The following is a 13,881-nucleotide window of genomic DNA, read 5'->3' as shown; positions in this document are numbered from 1 at the left end:
CATTCTTACTTACAGTGTAAGAGGGTTCTCCTTTCTCCACATCCCTGGTTGAAATATTTTAAAGATTAAAAAAATTATTTAAAAGAGATAGAAAGAAAAAGAACACAAGCAGGGGGAGCAGCAGAGGGAGAAGCAGACTTTCCACTGAGCAGGGAGCCCAATTCAGGGCTCAATCTCAGGACCCTGGGATCATGACCTGAGCTGAAGGTAGATGTCTAACCGACCAAGCCACCCAGGCATCCCTGGCTGAAAAATTTTAAACTCTAATTTGTAGTATATAATTGTAACAAGTTATAATAAATATAACTTTGTATTACTTGAGGTTCTTCAGAAAAACAGAAAAAATAGGATATATACAGATATACATAAGAGGAGATTTATTACGGGAATTGTTATGGAGGCTGAGAAGTCCTACAATCTGCCATCTGCAAGCTGGAGAACCAGGAAAGCTGGTGGTGTAATTGGACTAAGAGGGATTAGGGGGAAGGCTTTAGTGTAAATCCAGGTCTGGGCCTGAAAGTCCAAGAACCAAGAGTGTTGATATCTGATGTCTAAGGGCAAGAGAAGAAGGATGTCTCAGCTTAAACAGAGAGAGCGAATTAGCCTTTCCTTCGCCTTTTCAGTACTTCAGTGGATTGGATGATCCCACCTGCATTAGTGAGGATGATCTTCTTTACTCAATCTCTTCAAATGCTAACCTCTTTCCTAAACACCCTCACAGACACACCCAGAAATAATGTTTAATCAGCTATCTGGACATCTCTTAGTCTAGTTAAGTTGACACATAAAATTAACCATCATAGTACTAGTAGTACTATACATAGCACTAGTGTGTGGATAAGTAAGTGAAACCAGTTGTGTGACTGTCAGAAAGAGAAGGTATATTCAGGATGAGAGAACCTATATGTGCAAAACTCTGTAAATGCAGAAATAAATAGTAACATGGAGATCACATATGTGTATGTATGTATATATAATTTATATATAATATATATATGATATATACAAATCACAGAGAGCTAGAATATTCAGATAGTTCTTAGTCAGTCATTTATTCTCAGCCTTTTTCCAGAGTTGCCACATATGGCATCATAAGTTGTGCACTGCATACATAGACTATGTGACTGGAGCTAACTGGAGTTGTGCAGTGCACAGCCTGCACCACACTTTTTAGCAGAGCTAGTGTATCCAGAAAGCACTCACACAAATAAGTAGAATGCAGAGGGGGCATGAATTGGGCATAAATTGAATGGAAGAGCAAAAGAAAAACAAGAATGGAAACATTAAATGGGATTCATGCAAAAATGCAAACTTTGCTATAAGAGGGCTTCAAATTTGACTCTAAGTCTTTTATACCATAAAAATGGATGAATTCTTGGCTTTAAGGCAGATAAAAATGTCTCTTAATGGGCTTAGTAGAGAGACCACATATAAATGGTGAACACTATTCTCATATTTTTATGATAGATACAAAAACAAGTTTGCTAAAACAGTCATATGGTCCTCAGTAAAGGCTGCATGTCACTCTAAAATTCACTTCAGTAAGAATAATTCTGTAGGTGAGGAGGGGCATCAATATGATGTGTTCCAGGTAATTTATTTTCTCTTTGTTGCACCTAGAATATACACAGTACAAATAATCCCCTTAAACATTTTTTTTCTCAGCTGGACTTTTGATAGTCTTTTTTATGAGTTTGCGATTGTACAGAACATTATGCCTTAGAGCCTATCATGTGGGAGAATGTAAGGCATTCACTGTATAAATTGAAAAGCAAAAGAGAAATTAGAGGTAAATTAGGAGTGTTTAGAAAGGCCATATTCCATAATGAGCAAGATATAAGGCTAACTTCTCTGACTATAAAGATGATTAACATCTATCCATTAATTGCTTATAATCGAGGAGTGGGATAAGTGTGGGTGATGGGTGTTAGAGTAGCAAATACAGTAATATTACTAGCTAATATTTTTGAGTGCTTACTATGAGTTAGGTATTTTTCTAAGGTCTTTTTTTTTAGTTCTTTATTTCGTTTAAAGATTTTATTTATTTAAGAGAAAAGAGATTTTATTTATTTAAGAGAGAGTGCAAGTAGGGGAGGGGCAGAAGGAAAGGGAATGAGAGAGAATCTCAAGCAGGCTCCATGCTCATTGCAGAGCATGAGGCGGGGCTCAATCTCACAACCTTGAGATATGACCTGAGCTAAACCCAAGAGTCCAATGCTTAATGGACTGAGCCACCCAGGGACCTTCTACATTCTTTTTTATGTATTAATACATATAATGCTTTCCAACCCTATGGGATAGTTATATATTATTATTAATCCATTTTGACTGATGAAGAAATGAAGTCTTAGCTGAGTAACTTCCCCAGAGTCACACAGCTCATAAGTTGTAGAGTTGGGATGCAAACTCATATAAAGTTTTTTTAAAAAGGTAAATGCAGTTCAAATTGGCAGATGCAGGGTTCCTGGGTCGCTCAGTTCATTAAGTGTCTGACTCTTGATTTTGGCTCTGGTCATGCATGATCTTGGGGTTGTAAAGTAGAGCCCTGCATCGGGCTCCATGCTCAGTGGGGAGTCTGCTTGGGATTCTCTCTCTCCCTCTCCCTATGTCCCTCCCCCTGCTCGCACTCTCTCTCTCTAAAATAAATTAATAAATTGTGAAAAAAACCTCAAATGGCAAATGCTTTAAATGTAAAAAATGAGAATGTTTCCTAAAATAAAGATATTTTTGGTTTAAAAGCATTTTTTTTTTCTGTGTAGAATCATTTCCTGGAATAGAAATAAAACTCTCTTTGAGTATAGTCAATGGAAATGCTGAGTGGGAGATTAAAACTTCAAATGTCTGTTCTCATTAAGCAAATTTCCAAGTGGATTATATTCAGAGGGCAGGAGGTTAGATCATCTGTGTAGCTTTTTTCTGAGATACTCTTTTATCCCTTTCATTGTTATTGGAAAACATTTCGTTGCTTGAAAATTTTTACCACTTCACTAAAAATAAATTCTAACAAAACTTTTGTAGGTGAGCAAATATCAGAGGATGTTCTAGTGTCACCTCTGCCCAAGCTGCTTGCTCTTTGCAGATACTTTGATATTCATAAAACCACTGCAAGGCAAACACACGTTAGCCTAGAATTTTTTTTTTAATAGCTTGAGACAAATCTGTATGTGTGGACTTTCATCAAAGTTAGAGAGTTTAGATTTCACTGATACAAACCCCAAAGCCCTTTTTCCCCTAGCAGGTCTTGATAATAGAGTTCCTCTGGCCTCAGAGGAGGTGGATGAACAATGAAGAATCTAGGTAAAGATTCTAAGGATGTGGAAAGGAAAACAAGAATAATATGTACATTTTATTCCATGCCCTGTTTACTGGTATACTTTCAAGTGCTCAGGAGAATACTCTTCAATTTATACTCTGGCTAAAAATACCATATCAAACATACTATATATTAGCTTATCTAAGAGTTTTTTTGGAGTCAAAATAACTAACAATGACCTATATTAACGACCACACTAATATGGTGATGTAAGTTCTTACCTATACCTATTGACATAATAACTGAGGTCCAGAATTCATGAAGCAACTTATTAGACAACATATACTATGAGTTTCATTGTTAAAATTCAAATGTAAGACCAGAGTTGATTAATCAAGAGACCTTTTCTTTACACTTGAACTCTATTGCTGCCAATGAAGTCATTGGTGTTATTTTAATGACACATATTTATTTGCCCATGGACTTTAGAAAAAATAAATGAGGAAGCTGGTCAGGCTGGCATGATAAGCTATGTCAACATCTGACTGTTAGAATCTGGACTTCATCTCTGCTGTTCCAAATGTGGTAAGGAACCTTGATTTTCATAGAATTAGAGACACCAGACAAAGTTACTTTAGGAGGTATCCTTAGGATATTTGAATACATGTTTTAATAATGGTACTGATAATAGAGTTGTTCACAGGAATATTGTGAAACTTAGATGAGGTTTGCTTTTTGCTTTAAGTAAAAAGTTGCTTCACAATCTAAGAGATGGTCTACAAAAGGATGTAGTGAAAATACAAATACGTATTTTTAATACAGAAAGTATTTACAGGTTTGCGATAGGAAAAAACAAATGAAGAATTTTCTTTCTCAATATTAACCAAGATTTCTTACCCTTGCTCATGTTCTAGTGAAGCTGCTCTTTCTGTCTTTAGGGAAAGGGGCTGAGGGTGGCATCAGGCCATGAGGGGTAAGCGATAAGAGAATTAGTCTGATGAAGAGTAAGAACATGGAATTAACATCGTTGAACTAGAAGTATTCTCTGGTACTCCTATTTTAAAAACTGAGTGTTCAGGAGAAATAGGGAAACATGAGGGAAAAAAGTTTAAAATTATTTTTTCAAAAATCTGGCCTTTTCACAATGACATAAAGTAAATATCAAAAAAGCATCCTGGGAATGGATGATTTGACCAATAAAACCAGTGAAACATTAGAATTTAAATATTTTAAATGAAGATTACACTATCTAAAACATGATGTAAGCACTGGGTGTTATATCATTGATAAATATGATAAATCATTGAATACCACATCTAAAACTAAGTATGTACTTCATGTTGGCTAATTGAATTTAAATAAAAAAATATAAAAATACATCAATGCCTAAATTCTACTCAATAATGTGTTACATATGATGAAAAAAGGATGGTGAAAAAAGAAATACAGAAGGTAAATAAATAATCACATTTATGAAAATAAATAGGTCCATAGAAAATTAATTCATTTAGAAAATGTTTATTGTGGACCTATTATTTTCCAGGCACTATTTAGAAAGAGTGTAAATTAAAACAACCTATTAAAATGCAAAACCAATGAGAATTAATAAAGTAATAGCAGTGATGGTAGGGAAAAATAGCTATACATTGCGTGTTGTATTGTAAATTGATTCAATTTTTCTGGAAAATAATCTGCCCATATTTTACAAGAGTTATAGAAATGTTTCTACCTTTTGACCTAGTTATTTCACTTTTGGGAATAAACCTCAAAGAAAAAAAGTAAAGTAATTTTATAAAGATAAACACAGCAGTGCTATTCTTAATAATAAAAATTGACGAAAAGGGCAAAAGGCTGAATGAATATGCATATTAATGACAAAAATGATTGTGTATTAATAAATATGCAAAGATAGAAAGATAATTAGATTCACTTATTTATCGAATAACTATTTATTAGGTACTGTGTGGGCCAGGCACTGCCCTAAGGGCTGGGAATTGAGTGCAGAACAAACCAAATGTGATGTCTGCTATTGTCCCTGGAAACCTGTGCCTTTGTGCAAAATAGAAAAATGTAGCTTTTCTGGGCACATACAGTCCTATGGGCACAAAGCCTGGCCAGAAAAATGCTCCCATTTGCAAAGTAAAGAGTACCTGTGCGTGAAGAAGAGCATGAAGAAGAGCATGAAGAAGAGGGATCATGAGTCAGGAGTGGAGTATGGTCCCTCACTGGACATCCTGATGCAGAGCACAAATGGCACAACCATTCCTGGTGCTTACAATTCACAGTAGTCCTGGTGCTTACAATTTAGTGAGGAAGAAAAACATCAAAGAAATAAATGCACCAGTGAGGACATAATTAGAAAGATAAGCTCTCAGAAAGAAAGGAATATAGTCTGACGAGAGCACACAGCAAGGAGAACTGGGAGGTTCCTGTAGTGAGAATAGGAAGTTCTGAAAGAAGCTGAGATTAAGTAAAGGAGGCGAGAAAGTGTCCAGACAGAGGTATCAGCATGTGTGAAAAACTCCCCATGGTCATAGGGCATGTGATATATTCAGGGAACTGAAGTTTGAACTAAAGAGAGCACAGGGAGTGGGGTGCAATGTGAAGCAGAGATGTGGGCAGTGGCTAGCTTCTGTAGGATCTTGTAGGCCAGGATAAGGACTTTGTTCTTATTCCTAAAAACAGTATAAAAGCATTAAATTGTTTTAAGCACAAGGGCAGGGACATGATCATATCTGTGGGTTTCCAAAAGATCTCTCTGGCTGCAGAGTGGAGACTGGATTGCAGAAGATGTGGGTACTGGAGTAGGAGATGCAGAGTAGGCCACTAAAGTTGTCTAATGAGAGGTGGAGGTGGTTTGGACCAAAGCAGGATCAGTGGAGATGGTAAGATGCAAATGATTGGAGACATACCAAGAAGGTAAGATTGATAGGTCTTGGAGGTGCACTGGCCATGTAGGGTGAGTAGAGGGAGGTGTCAAGCATGCCTTTTTATTTCCCAGTAAAAAATTTTAAATTTAACAATTTAAGGAGTTCTGTATTTTTTTTCCCTAGGGCTGCTTTAACAGACTGCCACAAAACCAGTGACTTACAAAATAAAAATGTATTCTCTCACAATTCTGGAGGCCTGAAGTCCTAAATCAGGGTATTGGGAATGCTGGGCTCCCTCCAAAGAATCTACGGAAGAATGTTTTCTTGCCTCTTTCACTCCTGGTGGCTCCAGGAATTCCTTGGCTGTGACTACATAATTCCAATTTCTGCCTCAGTCTTCAGATGGCCTTTCTCTCATCCTCCTGTGTCTGTGTGTCTTCCTCTTCTGTCTCAAGTGAGGACACTTATCATTTGATTTATGGGCCATCCAGATAATTGAGAATGATCTTGTCTTGAGATCTTTAACTTAATTACATCTGTAAAGAGGCTTTCCCCATCCTCAAGTAAGATTACATTCATAAGTTCCAGAGGTTAGGGCATGGATGTATCTTTGTGGGGGTCACCATGCAACCACTACAGGCATTATGTGAATAATCCTTTATATATCCTATAGTAGGGACTACCAGGATTGACATTGTGCACATATTATTGTCTGCATGTGCCATTTGAGGAGCGCTGAAATCTTTCCTCAGTTCCCAAATAAGCTCAAGAAATCCAGGGGATATTGGTCATTTTGAAGCCTTCTACTCTATAAAATCTTGTGTATACTCCATCATTGGATGCAATCCATATATTTCACCACCTGGTATTGGAATCTTTTATTTTCTTGTCTCATCTATTTGTAAGGCTCTTCAGGGAAGCAACTGTGTCTTGTTTGCCATTCTTGTTTACCATGTCATGCATGGCTTCTTTTCTTTTTCTTTTTTTCTTTTCTTTTCTTTTCTTTTCTTTTCTTTCTTTTCTTTTCTTTTCTTTCTTTTCTTTTCTCTTCTTTTCTTTCTTTTCTTTTCTTTTTTCTTTTTCTTTCTTTCTTTCTTTCTTTCTTTCTTTCTTCTTTCTTTCTTTCTTTCTTCTTTTTTAAGGTTTTATTTATTTATTCGACAGAGAGAGACAGGGAGAAGGAGCTTGAGAGAGCACAAGCAGGGGAAGTGGCAGAGAGAAGCAGGTCCCCCACTGAGCAGGATGCCTGACTTGAGGCTCAATCCCAGGATCCTGAGATCATGAACTGAGCTGAAGGCAGATGCTCAACTGACTGAGCCATCCAGGTGCCCCAGTGCATGGCACTTCACATTATGCTGTAAGGGATCCTGGATATAATTTTATACCTACAAATTATTTTTGAAAGGAGGCAGGATATCGATGAAAATCAATATTTATTGTATAGTTTTTTAATTCTAGGTTCATTGAGAAACAATTGACATGCATCAGCGTATAAATTTAAGGCATACTGCATGATGATTTGATTTACATATATCATAAAGTGGTTACTACAGTAGGTTAACTTACATTCATCTGCTCATATAGGTACAATATAAAGAAAAGAAAGAAAAAAGGAAAAAAAAGGAAAAAAATTTTCTTGTGATGGGAACTCTTAGGATTTACTCTCTTAACAACTCTCCTACCTATCACACAGAAGCGTTAGCTGTAGTTATCATGTTGTTTATTACAACTCTAGTACCTATTTATCTTACAAGTGGAAGTTTGTACCTTTTGACCACTTTTCTCCAATTCCCTTTCCTCCCACTCTCTGCCTCTGGTAATCACAAATCTTTTTAATGAATATTTTCTTCTTTTATTTTTAAGATTCTACATATACCTGAGATCATAGAATATTTTTCTTTCTCTGTCCTGACCTATTTCACTTAGCATAATGCCTTCAGGGTCCATCCACATTATTACAAAAAGCAAGATTTCTTATAGCTGAATAATATTCACATATATATGAATATAACTTCTTTATCCACCCATCAGTGGATTCTTAGGTTATTTCCATAGTTTGGCTATTGTAAACACTGTTGCAATGAACATGAAGTTGTAGTTATCTTTTTGAGTTAGTGTAGCTATATTTATATCAGACAAAATAGACTTTAAGTTAAAAATGGTAAAAAGGAGACAAAGAAGGTCATTATAAAACAATTAAGGGTTAGTGTATCGAAACATCATTGTGTCCTATAATTTCTGTAGGCTTTTTCCCACTTTTTCCCCTCTTTTTTCTCTTTGCTCTTCTGGGTAATTTTCAAAGTCGTATCCCATAGATCACACTGATACTTCTGTGTGGTTGAATCTATTTTTGAAACTGTCTATTGAATTCTTCAGTTCAATTACTGTGTTTTTCAATTCATGTATTTGTTTTTTTTATCATTCTATTTCTTTGGTTGAACTTCTTATTTTGCTTATGCATTGTTTTCCTAATTTTGTTTAATCGTGTATCCATGTTTCCTTGTAGTTCGCTGAACTTTCTTAAAAGGATTATTTTGAATTCTTTGTCTGACAGTTCATAGATCTCTGTTTCTTTAGGATCAGTTATTAGAGCTTTATTAATTTCCTTTGGTGTTGTCATATTTATCTGATTTTCCATGATCCTTGAGTTCTTACAATATTATCTGCACATTTTAATAATTGGGCTCCAATTCCAGACTTTGTAAGTTTGCTTTGTCAGAGACAGTTCTTCACTAGTCAGTTCAGTTTGGGTTTCTGGGTGTCTGCTGGTATGTCCTTGGGCAAGTGTGTCCTGCTATTACAGTCAATTTTTATGTGCTGCCACTGTTCAAATTCTAAGGATGGAGATGGGGGATTGTGCCACTGGCTGAGAACAGTTGGACAGGACTGCTGGCTTGGTTTCCTATCCAAGTGAAGCTGTAGGATGGGCTCCAGGGTTGCCTGGATTCTCTGGTCCCGTTTATTAGATGGCCTGGACTGGGTATACTATTCAGTAGTAGGTGGTGCTATTAGCTTCCCTGATATAACACAGCAGCAGGATGGGACCCAGTTTATTGTTTGGGGACCTGAATCAGGTCAGAGTGTGTACTGAATTCTTTGGTTAGGTGGCCACTGATTTTTCTCTTTAGATGGGGGAAGTTCTGGGCCATGTTCTCTGTTCAAGTGCCACTTGTACACAGGGAAGCTGAATGGGCTATGTAGCTTCCTGTGTGCTCTGGTTGGGTTCCCTAGTTGCATAGACTAAAGGCTGTAGTCAGCAATAAACAGGGGTGAGGAATTAGATTCTCTGAGCACACCAGGAAAAGCAGCTCTAAAGTAGGTACAGATCATTGTTTGAGAACTCAAGCCAACCTGCACCCCAAGTTCCCTAACTGAACAGGGCCATTGGCTTGGCTTTGCCAACTATCAGCTCTGCCTGCCTACTTTGATTGAGTGGCTTGAGTGCCACTGGGCCAGCGCAGTTTCCAGGTATTGTCTCCAAGCCTTATTGGTTAGATGGGACCAGAAAGCACTCTCCACAGCAAGTGGGGCTATGTCTTAGCTCTCTTGCTGGAGTGGGAGGGAAAGGGACTGCTCTAGGCTATTCTAAATTTCCTCAACGGGCTCTGTGGGGGAGGAGAGCTACCTTCAGCCTGGACTGTGAATTAATCCCCCTGCCTGTGCTTATCATGGGAATGCCCCATGCCTAGGACTGGCTTTTCTGGGGGGGGTGTTCAACTCTTTCTGCTCACCTCTTGCCTTGGGTACCACTACCCACACTGCTTCCAGGAGTTGTCACTAGCCCTTCTGGCCAGATGGGTCCAAAGACTCTCCATGGCGGGTCATACTGATTCAGCTCCTTGCCTGGATGAGGGCAAATGGGGCCCTAAGGCTTGCAAACTTCTCTGTTTGAGTATTAGACTCAGACAAATCTGCATTTTGCTGAGTTCCCTGGTCAGAGTGCATTCCCAGTTTGGTTCTGCAAAGCTTCTGGGTGGGATTACTAATTGGGCATGGCAGGTATGAATTCCACTTGCTGGCTCTTGCAAGCCACTCACCTCTTCTCCATCACAGTCCAGATTCCCAGGAGTTGAAACTCACAGATTCTCCTTCAATTCCTGTGGTGAAAGATCAGAGTACGGGCTCCCACAATGCTTGGGGAGTGTTTGTCCTTCTTGGATTCTCTTTTCACAGTGGAGAAACTGGAGGCTCTGGGGAGACCTCTGCAGGGTGCTATGCTGGCCTTGGGGAGGGGGGATGTGGTCACTCTCTGCGTAGTCACTTCTCTTACCCTTCTAATGCAATATTTTGGTTTCTGTGGTGCAGAGGGTGTTTCAGCTTCACCCATGTGTTCTAGGATTCTCTCAGTGGTGTCTGGTTTTCTAATAGTTCTTATTTATGCTTATGACAGGGAGCAAGGTCAGGAAGAACTTACCTTGCCACCTTGATGATGTTACTGGCCTACTGTATTATTTTTATTATTTTTATGTAGCTGCTGGTGAAATGAAGATAGAAAGTTCTTTTTTTAAAATATTTTATTTAGTTATTTATTCATGAGAGAGAGAGAGAGAGAGAGAGAGAGAGAGAGGCAGAGGCACAGGCAGAGGGAGAAGCAGGCTCCATGCAGAAGCCCGATGTAGGACCCCCATCCCGGGACTCCGGGATCATGCCCTGACCCAAAGGCAGGCACTCAACTGCTGAGACACCCAGGCATCCCAAAGATGGAAAGTTCTAATTCTTATGTTTTAATAGCTTCATCTGTTGGGGAGATCCCTCTGGACAAATTAGGTATAAATCAATGGTAACTACCATAGTAAAGTCATGAATAAAATAGTATGGAAGCATAGAACAGGGAGCAACTAGTTGTTTTGGGGTTGGTTAGAAATGGCTTCAGGAAGGTGACCCTTGAATTGAGTCTTGAAGAGTGAGTAGATATTTTCCAGGGGGAGGACATTCCAAAGAGATATGAAACCAGTAAGGAATTCTATTGAAATCACAATAGCGGGCAGCCCGGGTGGCTCAGTGGTTTAGCGCGGCCTCCAGCCCAGGGCGTGATCCTGGAGACCTGGGATCAAGGCCCACGTCGGGCTCCCTGCGTGGAGCCTGCTTCTCCGTCTGCCTGTGTCTCTGCCTCTTTCTCTCGGTGTGTCTCTCATGAATAAATAAATAAAATCTTTAAAAAAAATCACAATAACAATACCAATAGAAAAAATTCAGGTGCGTTTCAGGAATGGTGACATGCAGAAGGAAGATAGGAAGTGGTTAAATACATTTGGTGAATAAAACTTGGCATCTAGGATACGCATAAGGAAAACAATGGAGTCTGAACTACTATAAGACCACCTTTTGGCAGACCCAAGGTCTGTCTATTAAAAGTGGGGTGTCTGCACTCTTCAGATATTAATTGGAAGTGTGGTCTGGGTTTTCTCCTTGACAGGCTGTAAATCTATTTTAGCCAGAGGTTTGCTCTTTTAGATTAATATATAATGTCCTTGAAAGTCCTCAATTCTTTTCTTTCTTATTTTTTTTTCCTTAAAGAAAAGAACGTTCATTAAAAAGCTATATGATAGTGCTGGATGTAGTTAATTTTAACAAAGGTCCCAGCATTTTTGAGTAGTAAACACCATCACCAGATCTTTCCAGTATCTAGATGTTTGGCAGGCATGCCTCCATCACTGGAATAAATAATAAGAGTTCCAGGGACGTATGACAGCTGTGGGCCTATGAAGCCTGTGGGTATCTGGGAAGAGCCAGAACATCCCGTTTCTCCTCAACTATAGCCAAGAAAAGAATCAAGACAAAAAGCTGCCTTTTGCTTAAACCAACCAGGCTGTTTTTTGTTTTTTTTTTTTAAACCAACCAGACTATTGAGCAAGTTTAGAGCTTGCCTTGTCTACTGGTTTCAATTTGGCCTTAGAAACCAAGTGGTAATAGATTTATTTGAGAAGCTACTGTCAAAACCTAAGATTCTTTTCAACTGCAGCTCAGCAGCACCTGGAATCTATTCCTAGAGTATTTCCTCCTGTGATGATAATATCAGCAATTAACACACTTGTATTTATAAAGCTTTATTCTTCAAGGAGTACTCAACCCTTGAGAGAGGTCAGCTAATTAATTTCTGTAATGCTTCAGATTAGACTGTTGCATGTTTTATGACCTTGAAGATTACAGTGGCTATTAAGTCACTAAAATATTAATTCACTTTTGCAAGGACTTCTAGTAAAGAAGCAATAGAAAATAAGCAAAAGACTAAAATATTGGACATTCTGAGAAACGTTTCCATCATTGCCCCAAAGTAGGACCCTCACAGGAGTATCCATTCTATTTTAAGCAAGGAGAAAAAAATAAAAAAAAATAGAATCCACATTATCAGCAGAGAAATAATAGGCTTCAACATTCTAAGGAAATACACTAATATGAGGTCATCTGAAATTATCCATATCTCTGGAATGCTGAAGATAACTTCTTAGCAGCTCTGAAGTCAGAGTTTGGATAAATATCTTTCTTCTGTGGTCTGGTAGAAAGATCACTGGACCCTGATCCACAAAACTCAGGTGTGAATGTTGTCTCTTCCACTTATTAGCTATATGATCCTGGGCAAGATAATTGGTGCCTTGAAGTTGCAATTTTCTCAATTCTGAAATTGATATATCAATAACTGCCTGATAGTACACTCTTCTCTTCACCTTAAGAGCCCGCATCCTAGTACCAAGACTCCATCATATTTTATTGGAAACACTACAACTGACTTTTAATTGGTTTCCTCTATTTTATTCTTGTTCTTCTACTGTCTCTTCTCCACATAGCTGTTGGAGTGGTCATTTGAAATCATAATTCAAACTGTATCATTCTTTTGCCTAAAATCCTCAACTGGTATCCATTTATATTTAGAGTAAAATACAAATTCCTTACCATGGCCTAAAAGACCTGTATTGTGTTGTTTACTTCCTTGGCCTACTCAAAATTGCTCTCTTAACCCGACTTTAAGTTTTCTAACAATCTGACAACTACTAACCTTTTCTTTCAGCATTCATTCACATGTATACATATTCAACATGTACTGGGTATTTACCCTATGCCAGGCACTGATTAGGTCCTGGGACTAAAGAGCTGAATGAGCTAGGTCTTTGTGGGAAGAAGGGATAAGTAGAAATGTGAAAATCATTATACCAATGCTCTCAGAACAATAAAACCTTTGCCAAGTTTAAGCAGGAGCTTTGTTATTTATGACCTAAGATTTTTCTTTTATGACAAATAATAGACTTCAATACTTATAATGTGTCTTTAAAATACCTGATTTCTCCAAACACTGCTCCAGCTTTCAGAGTAACCAGAACTTGGGCACCATCAGAACCTCCAAGAACTTGGACTTCTCCTTGCTTGATGATATACATTTCCTTGCCAATTTCTCCCTGTATGCCAAATATAAAGAGGAAATGGCAGTCACTTAACTCTTGACAATTATGTCCCAAATGAAGAAATATAAACTCTTACGAGGAATAAATGTAAGCAGGAAAGCAAAAAATATCAATGTAAAAGTAATGATCTTAAGACTTGAGGTAGTTATAGACATTGGTTGCACATATCATGTGAACAAAAATGATTAGGAAAGTGACACTTCCCAACATATAAGCACTGTATGCTACCACTGGACAGGTGAAGATGTTTCAGTCAGCACATTGTTTCAGGAATGGATATGGGTAGAGGAAATAAGAGGTTGCAAGCATAATCACTCAGGCTTTGATGTTCACTGCTATGCTTTGAGGAAGGTGCTTGGTG

At 38.1% G+C, this 13,881-nt stretch overlaps 1 protein-coding gene across 1 annotated transcript in view; it reads right to left on the bottom strand.

Annotated features, from left to right (window-relative positions):
* CNGB3 (cyclic nucleotide gated channel subunit beta 3) overlaps nucleotides 1–13,881 on the bottom strand; it is a 141,248-nt gene that overhangs the window by 10,429 nt on the left and 116,938 nt on the right. The window contains exon 15 of the mRNA XM_041769633.1: nucleotides 13,396–13,514. Within this exon, the coding sequence (XP_041625567.1) occupies nucleotides 13,396–13,514 (119 nt within the window). The remainder of the gene's footprint in view (nucleotides 1–13,395; nucleotides 13,515–13,881) is intronic.

This window comes from Vulpes lagopus, chromosome 9 (assembly GCF_018345385.1).
Source record: "Vulpes lagopus strain Blue_001 chromosome 9, ASM1834538v1, whole genome shotgun sequence".
NCBI lineage: Eukaryota > Metazoa > Chordata > Mammalia > Carnivora > Canidae > Vulpes > Vulpes lagopus.
This window is presented reverse-complemented; position numbering and strand designations above follow the sequence as displayed.